Source organism: Bos indicus, chromosome 16 (assembly GCF_029378745.1).
Source record: "Bos indicus isolate NIAB-ARS_2022 breed Sahiwal x Tharparkar chromosome 16, NIAB-ARS_B.indTharparkar_mat_pri_1.0, whole genome shotgun sequence".
NCBI lineage: Eukaryota > Metazoa > Chordata > Mammalia > Artiodactyla > Bovidae > Bos > Bos indicus.
In genome coordinates, this window is record NC_091775.1 from 44,261,320 (window position 1) to 44,280,293 (window position 18,974).

Sequence of the window (18,974 nt, forward strand, 5' to 3'; positions counted from 1 at the left end):
AGAAAGCAGAAATCCAATCCACGTATGATATACATTTGGGAAGGAATCTGAACATAAGAGCAGCAAGGTGCAAAAGGCTGCTGTACTTACATCATCTTCTGCAAAGACGGAGAAGCTGAAGAAAGCCCCCAAGTATGAGAGTCTCTGCAGCTCCCGCCCAGAGCCAGGGCTTAAAGACTTAGGCAACCACAACGGCAAAGAAGCAACCTAGAAGGAAAACAAGAGGCCACGAAATCAGCAAGGGAGGTAAACTAGAGACAAATGGAGTTCCAAGCAGCCAGCCTGTTCAGTGGTTCTTAGCCACTGGCAAAATGGCTGGCATGTGACCTCCGAAAACACAAGGGTCACAGATATGTTAGGATCCCAATCCATTTTTTCTCATTTCAGATGGAGGAAAACCCTCTACATGTTTACAAGACACCATTTCTTTTGTTTGTTTTGACCCCATGGCATGTGGGATCCTAGTTCCCCAACCAGGGGTTGAACCTGTGTCCCTGCATTGACAGGAGGATTCTTAACCACTGGACCCCCAGGGAAGTCCCTACAAGATATCCTTCTCATTTCTGTGTTTCAAGATATACTTTGATATCATTCAAAAGAACCATTGTTCAAAGGACTCAAGGAAATGTTTCTAATAGGATGTGTTATTCTAGCTACACAATACTTACCCCCCTAAAAAATCACAAAAGAAAGTAAATAATGTCAGCCCAGGAAATAATGCATGTGACAACAATGTAACAGTTGAGAGTCACCCACATGGATGACTCATATCCACATCTCACGTCCCTCAAGAGATATTTTTCAGATACCATTACTTAAGGAATCTCTTCTATGCTATGTGTTCACTGAAAATATGCAAGCCCATCGGGGTGGCGCTTACCAAATTGCACACAGGGTGTGTCTTTCCAAACTTGGTTTCACAGAGCTCACCTAAAGCCTAGAGACAAGATCAGAAAAGGTCATTTAAGTGTATTTCATCCTAAACTGACTGCCGTGTGTATCAAGACATAGCTTTAATGCTGCTATAAATATGTATGCATTCCCAACAAAGTACTAATATCTTTGGTGCTTTTCTGATGCATAAATACATGCATGTTGTTAAAAAAAAAAAAACTTCAGATAAACGAAGTTAAAAAATGAAACTAAAAATCACTCATGAACTTTACCCTCAGAGATAACCTCTATTATTTTGGCTACCAGCTTTCCAGACATATTTTTTAACATATACACATAGAGATAAATGAGTATATTCTTAAATGGTTTATTTAACATCTTTCTATATCAAAAAGATATGTGTCATAAACACTAGATGGCTAGTCCTGCCAGTATTAAACAGGGTTGTAAACAATTAAAATTTAATAAGTTACCAGATCCACAATATAGTTGAAAGTATTCTTTGATTTCAAGATCCCTGGTTTTTTGAGAACCTCAGCATTTTCCTTTGGGGACCTGATCATTCTCATGTTAGAGAATCAGGAAAAATAGTTTTTAGGCACATAAAAGCAGCTTACTAAAACCATTTTAACAGTGAATCTTAATTCCCTCTGTGATTTGGACGTTTTTATGAAAGCTGCTAAAACCACCGCTGGAAGCTTCTGAGTCAGTGCATGCAGGCACGGACATATCTCTGAGAGAGAAATGTTCACCTTGCCCGGAGCTAGGTTCCCAACTTCAGCTGCACTGTTAGGATCACCCGGGAAACCTCTGAAAGGCCAATGCCAGCCCATACCCTCACTACACCTCCAAAGAACCAAATCACAATGCTTGAGAGCCAGGTAGAGGTATTTTTAAAAAGATACCCAGGTGATTCCAAGGTACGGCAAAGCTGGGATCCACTGACCTAGAGGATAATGACCACGATTCTTTCTGATTCTCGCTCCAAGGGTCTTCCTCTTCCTGCCTCAGATTACTGCCCTTTCTCTCCTGCTGCACAAGCACCAATAATGGCACAAAATAAAACTATTGTCTGTCATAATGGAGGCTTTTGTCTTTCGACCCAGAAGAACATTTTGTTGATATCTGACACTAAAAGCTCCGCACTGAAACATTAAGCTAATTCAAACCACAACAGATAAGCCAACAATTCCAGGAGGGAACATTTACATAACACAGTGATAATTCATGTGAACTGAAAGATTTCATCACTGAACTCAAATCATCAGATGATTCTACTTCCTTTTATGTGCCACAGACAGAACAATGTATGAGGACTCATAGAATTTCGTGGGAACCTGAGTAACATGTGCAGTGGGAAGAACACTGACATAAATTCATTCAAAATTATTTTTCAGACCACGACTTCCTGCCTCACTTTCTATTTACCCAGCTCTGTGTTTAATGTTTAGCCTCTTAGCTCAGGTTTGATTTTCTGAAATAGAGAAATACACTTCTATGTTCACATTGACCTTGGTGTAATATCTGATTGTGTTGCCGTGGTCTTGATTTTTATAGTAGATAATGAGCACTTTTGAAATGTGGTGTTGGAGAAGACTCTCTTGAGAGTCCCTTGGACTGCAAGATCAAACCAGTCAATCTTAAAGGAAATGAGTCCTGAATATTCATCGGAAAGACTGATGCTGAAGCTGAAACTCCACTACTTTGGCCACCTGATGTGAAGGGCTGAATCACTGGAAAAGACCCCGATGCTGGGAAAGATTGAAGGCAGGAGAAGGGGCCAACAGAGGATAAGATGGTTGGATGGCATCACTGACTCGATGGACATAAGTTTGAGCAAGCTCAGGGAGTTGATGATGGACAGGGAAGCCTGGCATTCTGCAGTCCACGGGGTCGCAGAGTCGGACACGACTGAACGACTGAACTGAGCACTGTGTGGAAAGGCGCCTTGTCTCATGGGCTCCTGTGTCCCCTGGCTGGCACCGTGGGGGCCCTCATGAAGCAACGGATTAATGGCAAGATGAAATCAAGTCAGTAGAATGAGTAAAAGGAACAGAAGCAGCAAAACACATTAATTTAAACAAGGCCTTAATTTATACAAGGTTGTATTTATTCCCAGAGTTAACTGATTTCATGTTTTGATATTTTTCCTTCATACTTTCAGAATGAAAATTATTCAGTAAGGCTTCAAAGTACTTTTCTCACAAAATTTTAAAGAAGTGAATTCAGAGAAGAAAAGAGCCTCTTATTTTCTTTCTGGTGGTAATGTTTTCATGACAGTGGAGACCCTTGGTGAGAATCCAGCCGCAAGTTCTGTCCACAATTTACGCTTGCTCTAAGTGTCTGCAGGAGCTGAGAAGATCTGGGTTTTTCAAGTAAAGTCTGAAAGGAAGTGCACAGCCTCAGAAAATAGGGAAGATGAACAAGAGAAATCACTCAGTGATTTTCTGTACATAAATATAAAATTGTATTTCTTTTCTTAGTTTAACTCTTTTCAGTTGCATTTGTCTTAGTTCCTTTCTTTGGTCCTAATTAGCAAAATTTCATCCCAAATACATTATGCTCATTGCTAGGACAATCAGAAGGGTATCACCAATGATTACTGTCTTCGTAAGCTACAGAGTAAGGTGAAGTACATTCAAATGCCTGTAGCACTGACTCCTGTCTAGGACTCCGATGGTCCAATAGGTACCATGCTGCTAACTGTCTTTACAGATGCATCTCATTGCCCAGCAAACACTATGCATGGCCAATACAATGCTTTCACATTTTACATTTGAAAACAAGGTTGATTGTGGACCTGGAAGAGAAGTGTACATTAAAATCATTTGGAAGAAAAACATCAACTGAATGGCTTACAAGAAAAAGAACAAAGTTTTACCATGAGGGGGTATTTAAAGTAGTCACTATCGAGGGAGCACTCTTTGGCAGCAAGAGCCAGGCCTTGTAAAATGGGGATAAAGATCTACAAGACAAAAAGAAAAAAAAAAAAAAATTATAAATATAAGTTTAAGAAAATGCATGTCAAATAAAGTACCAAATCTGCAAGTCCAGGCATTTGCACAGCTTCCCCAAAGAAAGGCTGTTTTGCATAGAAAGGAGCCTCGAGTCTAGCCACAGGGTGGTGTTTTGTCTTTTTGCAAGCCTGAGCTTAAAGTAATACAGCTGAATCCTCCAGAAGAAACAGGTTTTGGTGAACCCTAAACCTCTGACAAGACTCCCCATGATTTAATAGAAACTCACAAATTTGGAGTTTGCTGTAGGACTCTGCAGGGCTCCTTGCTCCAATCAACTAAACGCTGCACATCTCAGCAACGCATATGTTTCCAATTACCAAGCATCTACAGCCTATAAAGAAACTGGACTCAATGTTCCAGCATTTTCTCAACTCTGTCAACATTTTAAGAATTTTTTTGTTGCTATCCCCATATCTACATTTAATTCTTTCCACCTTTCCTTGTTTATTATGAAGAGAACAAGAAAAACAGACCAACAATGGCTATTATCTCAACTTTAATTATGTAGAATAAAAACATGGTTGGTAAATGTTGAAATTAAAAAAGAAAACTGTATTAGAATGCCTTAATTCCATAAAAGGTGTAACTGATACAGTAACCTGATGTCGGAATGTAAGGGCACTGAAATCTGAATGTTTAAGTTCATCATTAATACGAGGGCACAGGGACACCCTACAGAATCTGCTCAGCACAGCCCGTCTTTAAATTTCACAGTACACTCACTGAGCAGCACACGCAGGGAGCTGATCTGGATTCACAATAACATTAAGCTGAAAATGTTGTAAACAACAGCTGACAGTCTGAATATCAAGGAACCAAAAAAGTGAGTGTTCTAAAAAGCAACCAGAAAAACTTGAAAAATGCTCTTTCCTACCAATTTCATTCCGTTGTCTGGAGCACCTGTGTCATTTAAGAAGCACAGTATTAAAAAAGGTGCCCTGTGTTACAAAGTGTCTTGAGATAGCAACACATCTCTTGGAGATCGACACTCTAGTTCTTGCAACTCAAACAATCAGGGTAGAAGCAATGTGCTTTCCTAAGTGAGCTAAAAATGGACACGTAATGCTGAGGTGGAGGGGTGGGAAATACCAAAGAAATAAAGGAAAAAACCAAACAATAGTTCTCGAATCACCAAAAATAAATTTCACTATCGATCATCTAGAAAAAAATCTCTTTTTTTCCCCAGGAATGCTATTAAGTAAAACTTGGGCTCAATTTACAACTACCAGACAAAATATTACTAAACATAATATTTTTTCAAATATCAAACAGAATGTCTGTGTGACTTAACTATTTTAAGTAATTCTATTTTCAAATAAATACCTCCCAGCACTGATAAAAAATGCTCCAAGTGTTCATCACCAATTCTAAATTCTAGCTACTGTTTATTTATGTTTATCTGTGAACATCTCAAACATTAAAGGCAGAATGAAATTTCAATCCAAAGATTTAATAACTCAGATCTACCACAATCTCAAGACAAAAAGGTAAAATGCTGTTTTTCAGGTCAGCAACTCCGCTGGAGTCATCCTGGAGGAAAAACAAATGGTGACAGAGAAGACAAGACAAGAGATCAGAATTCTGTGGTTAAAAATAAACAGGTGTGCGGTGACTGCATAACACTGAGAAGGTACTAAATGCCACAGAATGGGGCACTTTAATGGTTGACTTTATATTATGTGAATTTCACCTCAACTAAAAAAAAAGAGGTCATTTCAGAGCTTCTATGTAAGTTTCTTTATGAATAAAATAGCATAAGGTACCTCTTTTAGTTGATCCCTGGGCTACCAGTTAAAGCTACTCTGGATTCTTCAAATGATGTCTTTTCAAGTAAAAGTATTCTAATTTATGCATATTACACATAAAGCATAATGCAGCACTTAAACGTTCCAATACAGCTATGTATTTTCATCAAGAGTTCTCTTAACTTTCTAGAGGAGGAAATCTCATTATAATGCCTGAAATATTCCTATAAGTCAGTAAGACCATCATCTAAGATGTTGTTGTTCAGTCACTAAGTTGCATCTGCAGGTGATAAATTCCAAATACGGAGCATGCAACACCGACTAGGAATTTCACTGCTGGATTCTTCTTTTACTAGTATTTTGAAAACAAACTTCCTTAGAATTCAAAGGCTTTAAGATGAATAGTTACAAATAATATTAGGTATAAAAAAAGGCAAAAAAGAATCAAATCGTTTATAGCTATTGTCTCTCTTATTCCTTCTAGAAGCAAAAAAAAAAATCACCAAACAGTAAACTGTAAGAAAGTCATAAACACCCTTTCATCAAGGGAAACAGCTCTGTGCAAGTTGCTATGGCAAAGTGCTTACTTTACAACACAGGCCACAGGCCCGTAATCAACATTCATGCCAAAGTTGCACCTTGGAAAAAACCTTTGAGACTAAGTTTACTGAAGTGAAGTGAAGTGAAAGTCGCTCAGTCATGTCCGACTCTTTGCGACCCCATGGAGTCCATGGAATTCTCCAGGCCAGAATACTGGAGTGGGTGAGCTGCTCCCTTCTCCAAGGGATAGTCCCAATCCAGGTCTCACGCATTACAGGAGGATTCTTTACCAGCTAAGCCACCAGGGAAGAAACCTTTGAGACTAAGTTTATTAGCTATTATTATTATTAAAGCTTTATTATTAAATATTGCATATCTTCATTTCCACTTGACTTTACACAGTGGGATACCAAAAAACATATGGATACTTAATGAATGAAGTAATCCGTAAGATCTGAGATATCATTCCCAGTCCAATAACAATAAGACATTCTATGTGACATGTGGATGGCCGCTGAGCTAATCAGCTAAATCAGCTAGGCCTCTGATTTATTTAATATTAATCTTTTTTGTAAATTCAGAGAATTAATTTTTAACACTACTTCAGCACATCATGTCTTATACTATCTCTTGGTAGTGTTTTAAAAGCTTGAAATCAGAGATAGGACCTTATATTTCTTCTAATTTCCTAAAGCACTTAGCACAGACTGTGTTTAAAATATCTTGATGCTTGACTGATGAGTTGAAATGGACACATGATTTGGACAATGCAGCTGTCAATCTGATCTCAAGGCAGGAACCGCGGGAGCACTTTCTGAGCAAATAACGTGTATATGTTCAAATTCTGGAACCCCAAATTTCAATATACGGTGTCTCTAGAAATCTACCTTGGCAGAAAAGCTTCTAAGCCAAATGTTTCAATAGTGAATACACAAAACCTACCTGCTTGAACACTTCTTCATCCTGGTGAGTAGTTCTCACCAGCTCCTGGATGAAGCCATATGGGAGGTTCCTACACAACATGTACGGCACGAGGAAGGACGGCTGCTGCAGGGACCTGCGGATCCAGAAGGTCAAGGGCTCTGATGAATCAACTCATCACCCAGTAACTACAGGACACACAAAATGCCATGCGGCTGACAATCACAGGTCAAGCTTCAGATCTCCCAAACAGGCCACACAATAGTCAATAGCTGAGGCAAAAGATCACCCTTCTTACTGTTAAAACAATAACGTTGTGGACTCTTCAGTGAGAAGTTATAGAAAGTTTCAAAGAATGCATCTTTTTCTCCAAACATCCCTTTAAGAATAAAGCACTAGAAAAACCAAAGTACTGTATGTCTCTTTTATTTATTTATGCTTCATCCAATTGGGGGGGGGGTGGGGAAGATTAGCAGTAGCTGAAGACTTTCTTAAGCTCTTATTAACTCTAACCATGGAGATAGTGTTTTTAGTACATGTGTATCTTTTTTCCTTTTTTCTGACACATTTCAAAAATGGTTATGATACAGAAAATAATACAAGGTGATCCAGAATGAATAAATACTGCAACTTTGCCAATTTTCCTTCAGATATTTTTCATAAGAGAAATGAAATACAGAAATACTCTTTTATTAAACTTGAAACTTTATGGGATCCTCCAAACAAAAATTAATAATGTAGGACATTGTGGGTGATCCCTATATTACCTATTCCACCACCATTCTTTATTGCTGGATAACAGAACTTGATTGTATGACACATGGAAAGTGAGGCTCTGTACTTTTTTTCCAGGTATCTGTACTGCTTTCAAGCAGCTGCTTTTAAACTAAGTGAGTTCTCAATAAAGCACACGAAATGTTTTATTTTCATAGTATCTTAGAGAAACAAAGGGACCTCAGAGACCATCTCGTCAACCGCTCATTTCCCAGATGAGGAAGTGAGCTAGGCAATGTGGTGCACCACGGCTGGACAGCCTGGGTCCACAGGAGAGGCCCTCTCCCTGCAAACAGCAAGCACGCACTGGTTGCTCATACCTTGGCTGTGTGAGGGACCCCTGGAGTACTAATGCAGTGTGGGATATGCACTGTGAGCGGATGTTGCTCAGAAGCTGGCTGACTGCTGGCTGGCTGCACATCTGCAAAGACAGGTCGGGGTGAGGACTACAAAGACAAACAAAATAATCCCACGCAGTTGAGAACTGACAAGAGAGTCAGAAGAGATGGACGTGCAGGAAAAGGCATCTTCTTCTCTTCCTTTATTGATGATGAACAAACTAGATTAACTGCATCATCCAAGCATACTGCCTCTGCTAAAACCTACAGTTAGAGAAGAAGCAGAGGCTTGAGGTGACCATGCAGGGATTACAAAAACAAGCCCACTCTCTTTGCTTTTGCTAAGGTTAAGCGCAAAAAACTGCAAGAGGCCCTTCACAAATATGAACTAACATGTAGAGAACTGGATTAATTTCTAATGGAAAACCAGAACTAGAAATGAATGAGGAAGGAGGGGAGATAAACTGGGAGACTGGGATTGACATATACACACCATACGTAAAATAGATAGTAGTAAGGACCTACTGTATAGCACAGGGAACTCTACATAATACTCTGTAATGACTTACATGGGAAAAGAATCAAAAAAGAGTGGATATACGTGTATGTATAACTGGTTCACTTTGCTGTACACCTGAAACTAACACAACATTGTAAATCAACTATGAAAGTGAAAGTGTTAGGTGCTCAGTCGCATCCAACTCTGTGACTCCATGGACTATAGCCCACCAGGCTCCTCTGTCCATAGGGATTCTCCAGGCAAGAATACTGGAGTGGGTTGCCATGCCCTCCTCTAGGGGATCCTCCCCACCCAGGGCTTGAACCTGGGTCTCCAGGATTATAGACAGAATCTGTAAATGTCTGAGCCGCTATATGTCACTGAAAATTTAAAGAAAAAAAAGAATGAAAATGAAACAGGATTGAAATGAGATATTCATTCAGAATGAAACAGTAGAAAAAGTGTAGCTTTCTGAGTTTAAACCAGCTTCTCAATTTATGTGACTGGACAATTAAAGGTATCCCCCTCTTTTTCAAAGTTCACTTTATGCTGCTTCACTTTTAGGGAAGACCAACAGTAGTTATGTATTAGATCCCTTTGAAGTGCAATGAAAAAAAAATAATATTACACCAGCCTAATGAACAACTGTGAAAACCTAAGTCCATGGAGACCTAGCAAAGTGTGTGATGGTTGACAGGAACTCTATAAATGTTTTATTATGATTACAACAGACTATGAGAAGTTATCATAGTGTTAAGTCATTGGTGATAGTAGCATTTGGCCCTGTCACGTCTTCCCTCCACTAGGACATGAGCTCCAGAAGCGCTGGGATCTTCATCTGTTTGGTTCATTAATCCAGCCCAGCTTCTACTGTAGTGCCCGACCTATGAGATGCTCAGTAAGCACTGTACTGATTGAATAAGTCAATCTAATTAGGGGCTTAGAAAACAATTATTTATCCAATATATACCCAGCTTTTGTGGGTTTTAAGTGAATCTATTTCATATTACCTTTGGTGCTTTTTTTTCCTCTATTCCAACTCGGTCAAAACACTCGATGAGGTAGTTCAGCATGTCTGTCTCCTTGCACGTTTCAATGGTGAAATGGTCGCTGTAGGAATCCCAAGTACTTGCCCCACCAGAGGCTCCCAGACTTTGGAGAAAAGAAAAGGGATGGTTTTGATCTGCTCTCAGTAAACCACATGACAGAGCTCGCAATGCTGTAGCAGAAAGCTTGTTAGGGTCCCCGCACCCAGGACAAAGCACAGACCCCATGCGGCTGCACCTGGAGCTGACTGCTGGCTTCAGCTGCTCCAAGTCCAACAACAGAGACTTTTAGGAAACATTTTATTGACGTAAGAAGAAAGTCTGTCCAGAAATCCAGCATCTCATCTTCTCAGGAACAGCACCTTACAAAACCAGGAGGACTAAGAACTGGTACTAAGCACCAGGAATGTGAAGGGATACCACACATATGTAAATCCAACTGGCCAACTGTGCTCGGGCTGACTTGCAGGTTAAAGCCAGCCTGTGCTGTTAGGCAAGCAAAGTCTTTAGGAGTGAAGTTACAAGGGACTGACAAAACACCCCTCCCTCCTTCCTAATGTCTAGCATACATCTCAAAGCCTTAAAGCAGCATTTGGCAGCAGGACCAGAACTTAGGAAAACTGTCCAGTTAGAAGGAGACGTGAAAATATTTGTTATCAATACAAATTTTCCAAAACGTTTAGTGAAAGGGACAAAGTAGTATTAGTCAAAACAAAACAAAATCCTTGTGCTAGGAGTATCCAAACTTGCATTCTATCCCCAGCTCTATTGCGTACTTGTTACCTGAACCCAGAACTTCCATCTCACCTGCACTGAGGTTAAGTGAAATCATGTGGAGGTGCTCTGTCAAATACAGACAGGATACAATGGGAGGGGCCTGTTTCTATTAAAACTATTCTCTGAGACCACTATCATGAGGGTTGCTGCTGCTGCTGCTGCTGCTGCTGCTGCTACTAAGTCGCTTCAGTCGTGTCCGACTCTGTGCGAGCCCACAGACGGCAGCCCATCAGGCTCCACCATCCCTGGGATTCTCCAGGCAAGAACACTGGAGTGGGTTGCCATTTCCTTCTCCAATGCATGAAAGTGAAAAGTGAAAGTGAAGTTGCTCAGTCGTGTCCGACTCCTAGTGACCCCATGGACTGCAGCCTACCAGGCTCTTCTGTCCTTGGGATTTTCCAGGCAAGAGTACGCAGTGGGCTGCCATTGCCTTCTCAGTATCATGAGGGTTAGGTGTTAGGAAATCAAAGTTTAGATCAATTATCAGTAGGTCAAATACCAAATGTGATGTTCAACTCACAAATGTGATAGACATAAAAGATACAAAAAGATTAACCATGGCATAAGAAGAGGCCAGAAATTTTGAAATGAAGAGTAATGAAAAGATATAAATTTAACAACAGCACCAAAAAAAAATTACATGTGAAACATGATAAAGAATCTTTGGAATGGTATTGGAATATTTCATTAAAAAAAGATGAAAACAGGTGGTCCAGTGTTAAAGAATTCGCCTGCCAATTCAGGGGACATTGGTTCAATCTCTAGTCCAGGAAGATTCCACACGCCAAGGGGCAACTCGAGCTATGCGCCACAAGTACTGAAGCCCACACACTCTAGAGCCCATGCTTGGTAACAAGAGAAGCCAGTGCAATGAGAAGGCCAGAGCACCCCAACAAAGGGTAGCCCCCGCTCACCACAACTAGAGAAAGCTCAACCATAGCAATGAAGACCGGGCACAGCCAAAAATTCAATAACTAAGTAATTAAAAAGATGAAAACAATGCCAAGGCTTTAAATCCAAGGCTCTCAGGCCAGAGACTTGTAAATCTTCAACTTACTTCCTACACAAGTCTAACAGAGGGACGGGAGGACACGAGGTTGAGAAGCAGCCAGTACCCTCCTGACTGGGCAGATAAGAGACCCACCCTTAAAGTGCTACACCAGAGACAAAGATGGGCAGTCCAGGGTGGGAAACATCAAAAAAAACCCCAAAACAATTAATTCTTGTGCTTTCACATCAGTTAGAGATACACTTCATGAATTACTGTAAGATTTGGCATCTGTTCATTGGCCAGACAACAGAAAGATGAGGACAGTAATAAAGCAAAGCAAAAAAAAAAAAAAAAAACACCTCTAACAAAACAGAAAAACCCACCCATAAATACAAGAAGTATGGTGAAACCGCAAAAGGAGAAAGGGGGGAAAAAATACTTGGTCTTTCCTGCAGCCATCTCGCTCTCAAGCTACCTGCCATCCTTCCCTCTTCCATCTGAGGTTCGTGACTCTATTCCCTGCACTTTTCAAAGATGAAATTTGCTGATACAAGTTTCTACATACAGTTTGCTATACACAGTTTGCCATATACAATTAAGGTTCATCTTCCTTTGAGAAGCGCTCACAGAAGCAATGAAAATAGACCTTCCTCATGTTGAAAATGAAATATTTAAATATTTCCCTGATAATAAGCTCCATCTTTCTCACATGTTTACATTTCTGAAATGGAAAGCATCTTATATTTGATGTCAACAGGTCCTTGCCATTTGCAACAAGCCAGTCTAATGCAGTGCCCTTGATCAACAGTGGGAGTCAGCATGCATTGATGGTGGCTGCTGACGGAAACTGGGCTCCATTCTTAGCCAACACACTCCCTTTCATTTTAACTTAGACTTGAACACCTCAAAGTCGACCAAAATGCCTTTGCAAACATTTTGCAAAGACATGAAAAGACATGATGATGTGTGCAGAGGACTGCCAGCCAAGACAAAGAAAGACATTCAGAACGTATCAGAGAATTTTCAAAGCTGAAAGAGGTTGATGTATGTTGTGATCATCTGTCAGGCACCAAATAACACTTCCAGGGGACTTTCAAGAGAAGAGAAAGAAAGAAATGAAACAAGGGTTTAATCAAATAGTAAACACAGAGTAAAACCCAGTATTCGTCAATGTTTCCAAACTATGAGATCAGTCTTAGGATGTTGAAGTAGATCATGAGCAAGGTGGTCGGTCAGTCTCACCAGTGCTGGGCATGACTGCCAGTGGTCAAAACTGGTTTACAGGGGTCTCTAGATTTGAATTCAGAGAACTGAACTCAGGTTCTAAATGTGATCCTGAAGGAAAAAGGTGTGTACAGTTTAAACACATTAAATTTATGCTATCAATAGACATTTTTAAAAAATGTTTTAACCCAGAGGATGGTATGGGGAGGGAGGAGGGAGGAGGGTTCAGGATGGGGAACACATGTATACCTGTGGCGGATTCATTTTGATATTTGGCAAAACTAATACAATTTTGTAAAGTTTAAAAATAAAATAAAATAAAATAAACCAGTTATTTCATTTTTTCTCTAAAAATGTTGCTACAAAATTCATGATGCCTTTACAACTATGACATGTGGAATATGACACTGGAAATCTGTCATGTTTAAGTTCTAAGAGTATCTAGAAAATTATACCTCCTTCTGGGAGAATACAGGAACCATTTTCTGATAACTACATCAACAATCCAACTGAATAATTACTTCACATGATGTAAATACAGTGGAATCCTTCTGAAAACACAAGGAAAATATATCTGGAGATTTATATATGCATGAGATCTGTGCAAACTGAATCTCATTTTAAATGTACCAAAAAACCTAGTTTCCTAAAAGGATTCTGCGGCAGTTCCTTTCCTTCTGTGATGGGAATAATCACTCCCTATTTTCTTTTTTAGACGCAGACTTTGGAATGGCATATTTTCTCAATGCAAGGAAAGGGAGCGCTGGGCAGGGATAAGCAATGTAAATCCCCTGAACAAATGTCTGCATTGTTGAAGGTCGTGGGGGCAGCACCTTGATGAAACAGATCAAGACCTTGTTCATGTGGCAACTACATCCTCTATAATGTAGACATTTGTTTAAAAAGTCTTTACTGAGTTTGTTACAACACTGCTTCTGTTTTATGTTTTGGTTTTTTGGTCCCAAGGCATGTGGCATCTTAGCTCCCTGACCAGAGATCAAACTTATACCCCTGCATTGTAAGGCCAAGACTGGACTGCCAGGGAAGTCCCCTGAGGGGAGACAGTTTTTAAAATAATAATATAGAAGTGCTATGAAGAAATGAGTATAGATATCAGAGAGAGGCAGGAAGAGTGTGTGTGTGTGTCTGTACACACAGGAGATGTGTGTGTGTGTGTGTATACACAGGAGATGTAGGGTCTTAGGCTTTAGGTCTAACCCTGTGGGAGAAGGGAAATCACTGGAGGCTGGAGGGCAGACGTGTGGAAAGATTCTGACTTACGACCAGTAGAAATAAGAGGAGAAATATCAATATTTTTCACTGTTTGGTAGTTTGTGCTTAGTCACTCAGTTGTGTCCATTTGCTAGTTTACTCTTTTTCTATTCACACAGGCTCATGATGTTCAAGATCTAATCTCCTTCACTGAAATATCTAAGCAATGAAAAAAGAATCCCAATAAACAAAAGAAAAATGTCTTTCTAGTCATCAACTTCCTAGGAAACAATAAGAAAACGTTTCCTCAGAATAATTACTTTATCTTCTTTTTTCCTCTGTTATCTTTATTACAAGACAACTCTCATTTCACTTATTTTCATTCCTTCAAGAAGTAGCTCCTTATAACTCATATAGCTTTTTTCAGAGTACTATGAAACATTCCAGAAGGAATGTTGTTTTTCTTTTATTAATCCTTATCATCACCACTATAAATAATTAATACAGGGCTGTATTTCCCAACTACCTCTCAAAAGATATACAAGCCCTTGACCCCACTGGGCCAGCAGAAGGGGAGACCAATACAATCCCTGTTGACAGCTGCTTCTACAGCACTGACCCTACTGGGTGAGAAGAAGGTGTTAAAATTGCTTACTTCCTAGTAAATAAAATTCTGAGAAGATCAATTAGACAGGGGGAAAGAAAAAGCTCTTTGCTGATCACCCAAATTATTAAGAATTTTTTTGCTACTTCTTGGTTCTGACCCTACGTGCATCCTCACGTTCTTCTCTGTTTGTTTCATGTGTTAAGTATGATTACGCCCTGTCCTTTTACATCCTTTTTGATGTCTATTCAGAATTTATAATTTCTAAAACCTGGACAGATGAGATTTCATTTTAACAGCCAGCAAAGTACCTGCCAACCAACTGGAGTGAAATTTTGTAATTAAGAAGGAAAATGTTGGCACTTTCTTGCCAAGGAAAAGAATACATGTATAAACTCTGGGCAGTGAAATAACTGCTAAGAAATGAGAATAATCCAAGTCCTACTGGGCAAACACGGAGAAGTCAGAGGCAACTTGGTATGCTGGGTGGCATGTGAGATCTGGACTCCAGCTCTGCCTTCTTCTAGTTATAAGACTAACCTCATTGAAGGTTATTGCTGAAGCTGAAGCTCCAATACTTTGGCCATCTGATGTGAAGAGCTGACTCACTGGAAAAGATCCTAACGCTGGGAAAGACTGATGGTAGTAGGAGAAGGGAGTGACAGAGGATGAGATGGTTGGATGGCATCACTGACTCAATGGACATGAGTTTGAGCAAGCTCTGGGAGATGGTAAAGAACAGGGAGGCCTGGCGTGCTGCACTCAATGGGGTCACAAAGAGTCGGGCATGACTGAGCGACTGAACAACAACCTTCCTGAACCTGCCCACATTTCCTTGCAGTAACTAGAGGCCCTGCTGTGAGGATAAGAGGAATAACATATGCACACAGCTGACAGAGCACCTGGGACGTGATGCTCAACAACTATTTGCAGCTATGAGTACATAATCAGTAAGTAAGTTTTGTTTCTCCTTGTAGGTGTCAAATCTAGATCTGAGACAAGGCTGGATGTTAGAAGTCTAGAGAGGAATTAGATAAAGCACCATGTAATCTGATATCTTTGTTAGAGAAAGCTGGAATTAAATAAGCAAGGGAGAGACAGTATTTCCCCCACAGATAACTTACAGTAAAACAGAAAACAAAGCACTTTTACCATGTATAGGAATTGACTCCTAACAAGGATGGCTGCTGCACTAGTATGATCATGGGAGAAGATGTCTGTGCACGCATGCTCAGTCGTGTCTGACTCTGCAGCCCCATGGACTGTAACCCACCAGGCTCCTCTGTCCATGGGATTTCCCAGGCAAGAATACTGGAGTGGGCTGCCATCTCCTCCTTCAGGGATCTCCCTGACCCAAGTATCGAATCCAAGGCTCCTGCAACTCTTGCACTGCAGGTGTATTTTTTACTGTTGAGTCATCTACATGAAAAAGACACTTCTACCTTTGGGAAATTTACTTGAGAGATAGTGATACAACATTCGACCTAATACAAATATTAACCTTCCTGAATCAATATTCAACCCTGTGCCAATATCCCTCTCTCTCTTTATAGACTTCTCTAATGATTCTCCTGAACACTGTCGAGTTGAATACAGTGTACCGCACCCCTACCACCATCTCTATTTATAGCCTGGAGTTATTTCTGAATACTGCTGGGCACAAATACCAACTCAGTCCAGAGGAAACTTCAATTTAAGAGCAAAATTGTAAGACGATGAGTCAGAGGCTTAGCGAGAAGGTGCTATTATATTTTTTTGCTCAAAGTCACCTAGAAGGTCCAAGCCATCTTTTTCACTCTGTTTTCAGGGGTGAAACTTCAGCAATATTGTGAGCTCTGTTTTAGCCTCTGCAGCCATTCCTCAGGCTAGGCTGTCTAAACAAACAGGGTCTGGCTTCACTGGGATCAGGGAAGCGAAGTGACTGATTAGCAAAATTTAAGATTAGCAGTGAAGAGTGCTTCCCTGGTGGTTCAATGGTAAAGAATTCGCCTGCCAATGCAGGTGACATGGGTTCAATCCCTGGTCCAGGAAGAGCCCACATGCTGAACAGCAACTAAGCCCCTGTGCAACCGCTATTAAGCCTGTGCTCTAGAGCCTGGAAGCTGCAACTACTGAAGCCCTCTCGCCCTAGAGCCCGTGCTCCGCAATAAGAGAAGCCACCACAGTGAGAAGCCTGAGCATCGCAACTAGAGAGCAGCCCCTATTTGCTGCCAACTACTGAAAAGCTGATCTGAAGCAAACAAAGACCCAGCACAGCCAAAAAATAAAGATTAGAAGTCAAAGCAGAATCACAGTTATAAAAGAGAGAATATGACCCCATGTGCTCTTCAACAGGCGGCCTGGAGTGAGCTGAGAGGGACACATACACACATACACAAGTCCCAGCCCCTGTGCCATTCCTAAAAAGCAGCAATCCATGCAACTGTACAGAAGAAAACACGCCTCCCAGAGTACATGTTGCGTACATCTGGTAGCCCGCAAGAACACTCTCCTAATAAAATAAATAAAGGGTCTTCTTTTAGATCTTAGGGTAGGTGAACTTGATGTCTACTCTGTTGTTCATGTTCTTGACAAATGATTATACGTTAAGTTGTTCTCCAAGCTTGCCAGGCAACAACTATGAAAATGTGCCACCTGACCCTCATGAGAAGGTCCTAATGCTTGAGTACATGTGGAGTTTCTCACATCTGGACTCACCAGGGCACCTCTTTTGACTCTACCCTGTATGGATTCAGAGCACGCCTCTAATTAGGACTTACAGACGTTAGTTCCTAGGCACATGCAGAGGTAAGACTCCACTCCTCTGATACCTGGACCCAAACTGGACACAAGAAAACTCATCACCACCACCACCACCTTCATCATCACCATCATCACCATCATCATCATCTTCTTCATCTTCGTCACTACTGTCCCCAGAAAGTGCGAGGAAGAGGAAGGAGAAAGGACTGTCGTACATACTACCGTAACAAAAGCAAAAAAAGTCATCAGGGAACAAAGGAAAATGAGGAGGAGGAAAGCTTTTACAACCGCTGGCTTTTTAATTAAATCGTAGGCTACAAGTTTTGTCTACTGATATGCAGAAAAATAATTCACCTAAGTTATATAAAGGCCAGGCAACACTTGACGGGAAGGAGGGCAGTGAATTAATGGAGTTTGGGTACTGCTTCTTTTTAAGGGGCTGAGAAGAAAGTGTCAAGGCATGACTACTGGCCAGAGGTAAGGTATCTGCTCACTCGACCGCTTGGTCTGGCTGTATCTCAACTATGATCGGTAACAGTACACAAAGTGGGAAAGTGGTTCTGTGAGCCCCAGCTCTCAAACATCAGCTGCCACAGTCTCCGAAATTCATCTGTTAGGATGAATGATATGTGCCCTTGATTTTGAAAACTGAGTGACTTCTTATTTTTCAGGAGGAAAAGTGGAGGCGAAGAAAGGGCCTCATAATTGAGCAACCCATACTTTCTGATGTGACAGAACCCTGGCAGAGCAGGGACTCGGGGCACAAGCCTACCCAACTAATTAGACACATGGGTTAACAGCCCCAAACAGAGAAACACAGGTAACTGAGGTCAGCGTCACATGACAGTTCTTCCAAACTGTGTTAACCTCCTTTCCCTGCACTGCAAACACACACCCGCCTCTCCTACTGCGTAAATAAATACCTAGGAGAGTTCCTTAGGGAGGAGGGCCGTCTGCTGGGGGCACTCCCACCGGGGGAGGCGGAGAGTAAAGGTGGTCCTGTGCCAGGGGGTCTCTGTCGGGAGGAGCTGGTGGGCACGGCTTGAGGGCTACTGGCCGGGGCGGACAGGCCTGGGGAGCTAGACAGGATGGAGGTGCCCGAGGATCGTGAGGCAGGAGTAGATGTAGACCCCGAGGGGTGGGTGACAGTGTAGGGCCGGTACCGCGGAGACGAGGGCTGGCTTCCCGCAGGCGTCCCCGCAGGGCCAGGCGGACAGAGGGAAGAAGCGGGAGGCACAGCCGCCTGGCTGGCTGCCCGGGAGGGGGAGGCCAGAGGCGGACTCATCATTGGCACAGAGCTCCAGACACTGGTATTGGGAGCTGGGCTAGTCTCATAGAGGCTAAATGATTTGAGAAAGGGAGGAAAGAAGAGAAAATTGAAGAAACGCTTGAGATAAATAACTAAAATGGAAAATAACATGTTTTTAAAGAACTGTATAATTACAACCTCATATCTCTAAGCATTCCAGTATACAGATCTTTTAGAGACTCATCGAAATAACTGTAATCTAACTGCCATGCTGATTTAGAAGCCAGACTTACAATACGAGAAAGCTTTCTTTCCAAAGAACATACTCTATACAGCTATTTGTTTCTAAAATTTAATTTACCAACAGCCTAACCATGGAAAGTCAAAGAGACCCATCTGGA

General features: G+C 41.2%; 1 protein-coding gene across 3 annotated transcripts in view; it reads right to left on the minus strand.

Annotated features, from left to right (window-relative positions):
* Nucleotides 1–18,974, minus strand: part of UBE4B (ubiquitination factor E4B) — a 122,387-nt gene that overhangs the window by 39,854 nt on the left and 63,559 nt on the right. Inside the window, exons 7-14 of one of the 3 annotated variants that reach the window (XM_019976352.2) lie at nt 18,248–18,664; nt 17,393–17,542; nt 9,739–9,880; nt 8,212–8,312; nt 7,139–7,253; nt 3,776–3,859; nt 881–937; nt 91–207 (exon numbers count right to left, since the gene is read on the minus strand). In XM_019976352.2, coding sequence (XP_019831911.2) covers nt 91–207; nt 881–937; nt 3,776–3,859; nt 7,139–7,253; nt 8,212–8,312; nt 9,739–9,880; nt 17,393–17,542; nt 18,248–18,664 — 1,183 coding nt within the window. The remainder of the gene's footprint in view (nt 1–90; nt 208–880; nt 938–3,775; nt 3,860–7,138; nt 7,254–8,211; nt 8,313–9,738; nt 9,881–17,392; nt 17,543–18,247; nt 18,665–18,974) is intronic. The other 2 variants (XM_070768232.1, XM_070768233.1) reach the window with 2 other exon arrangements.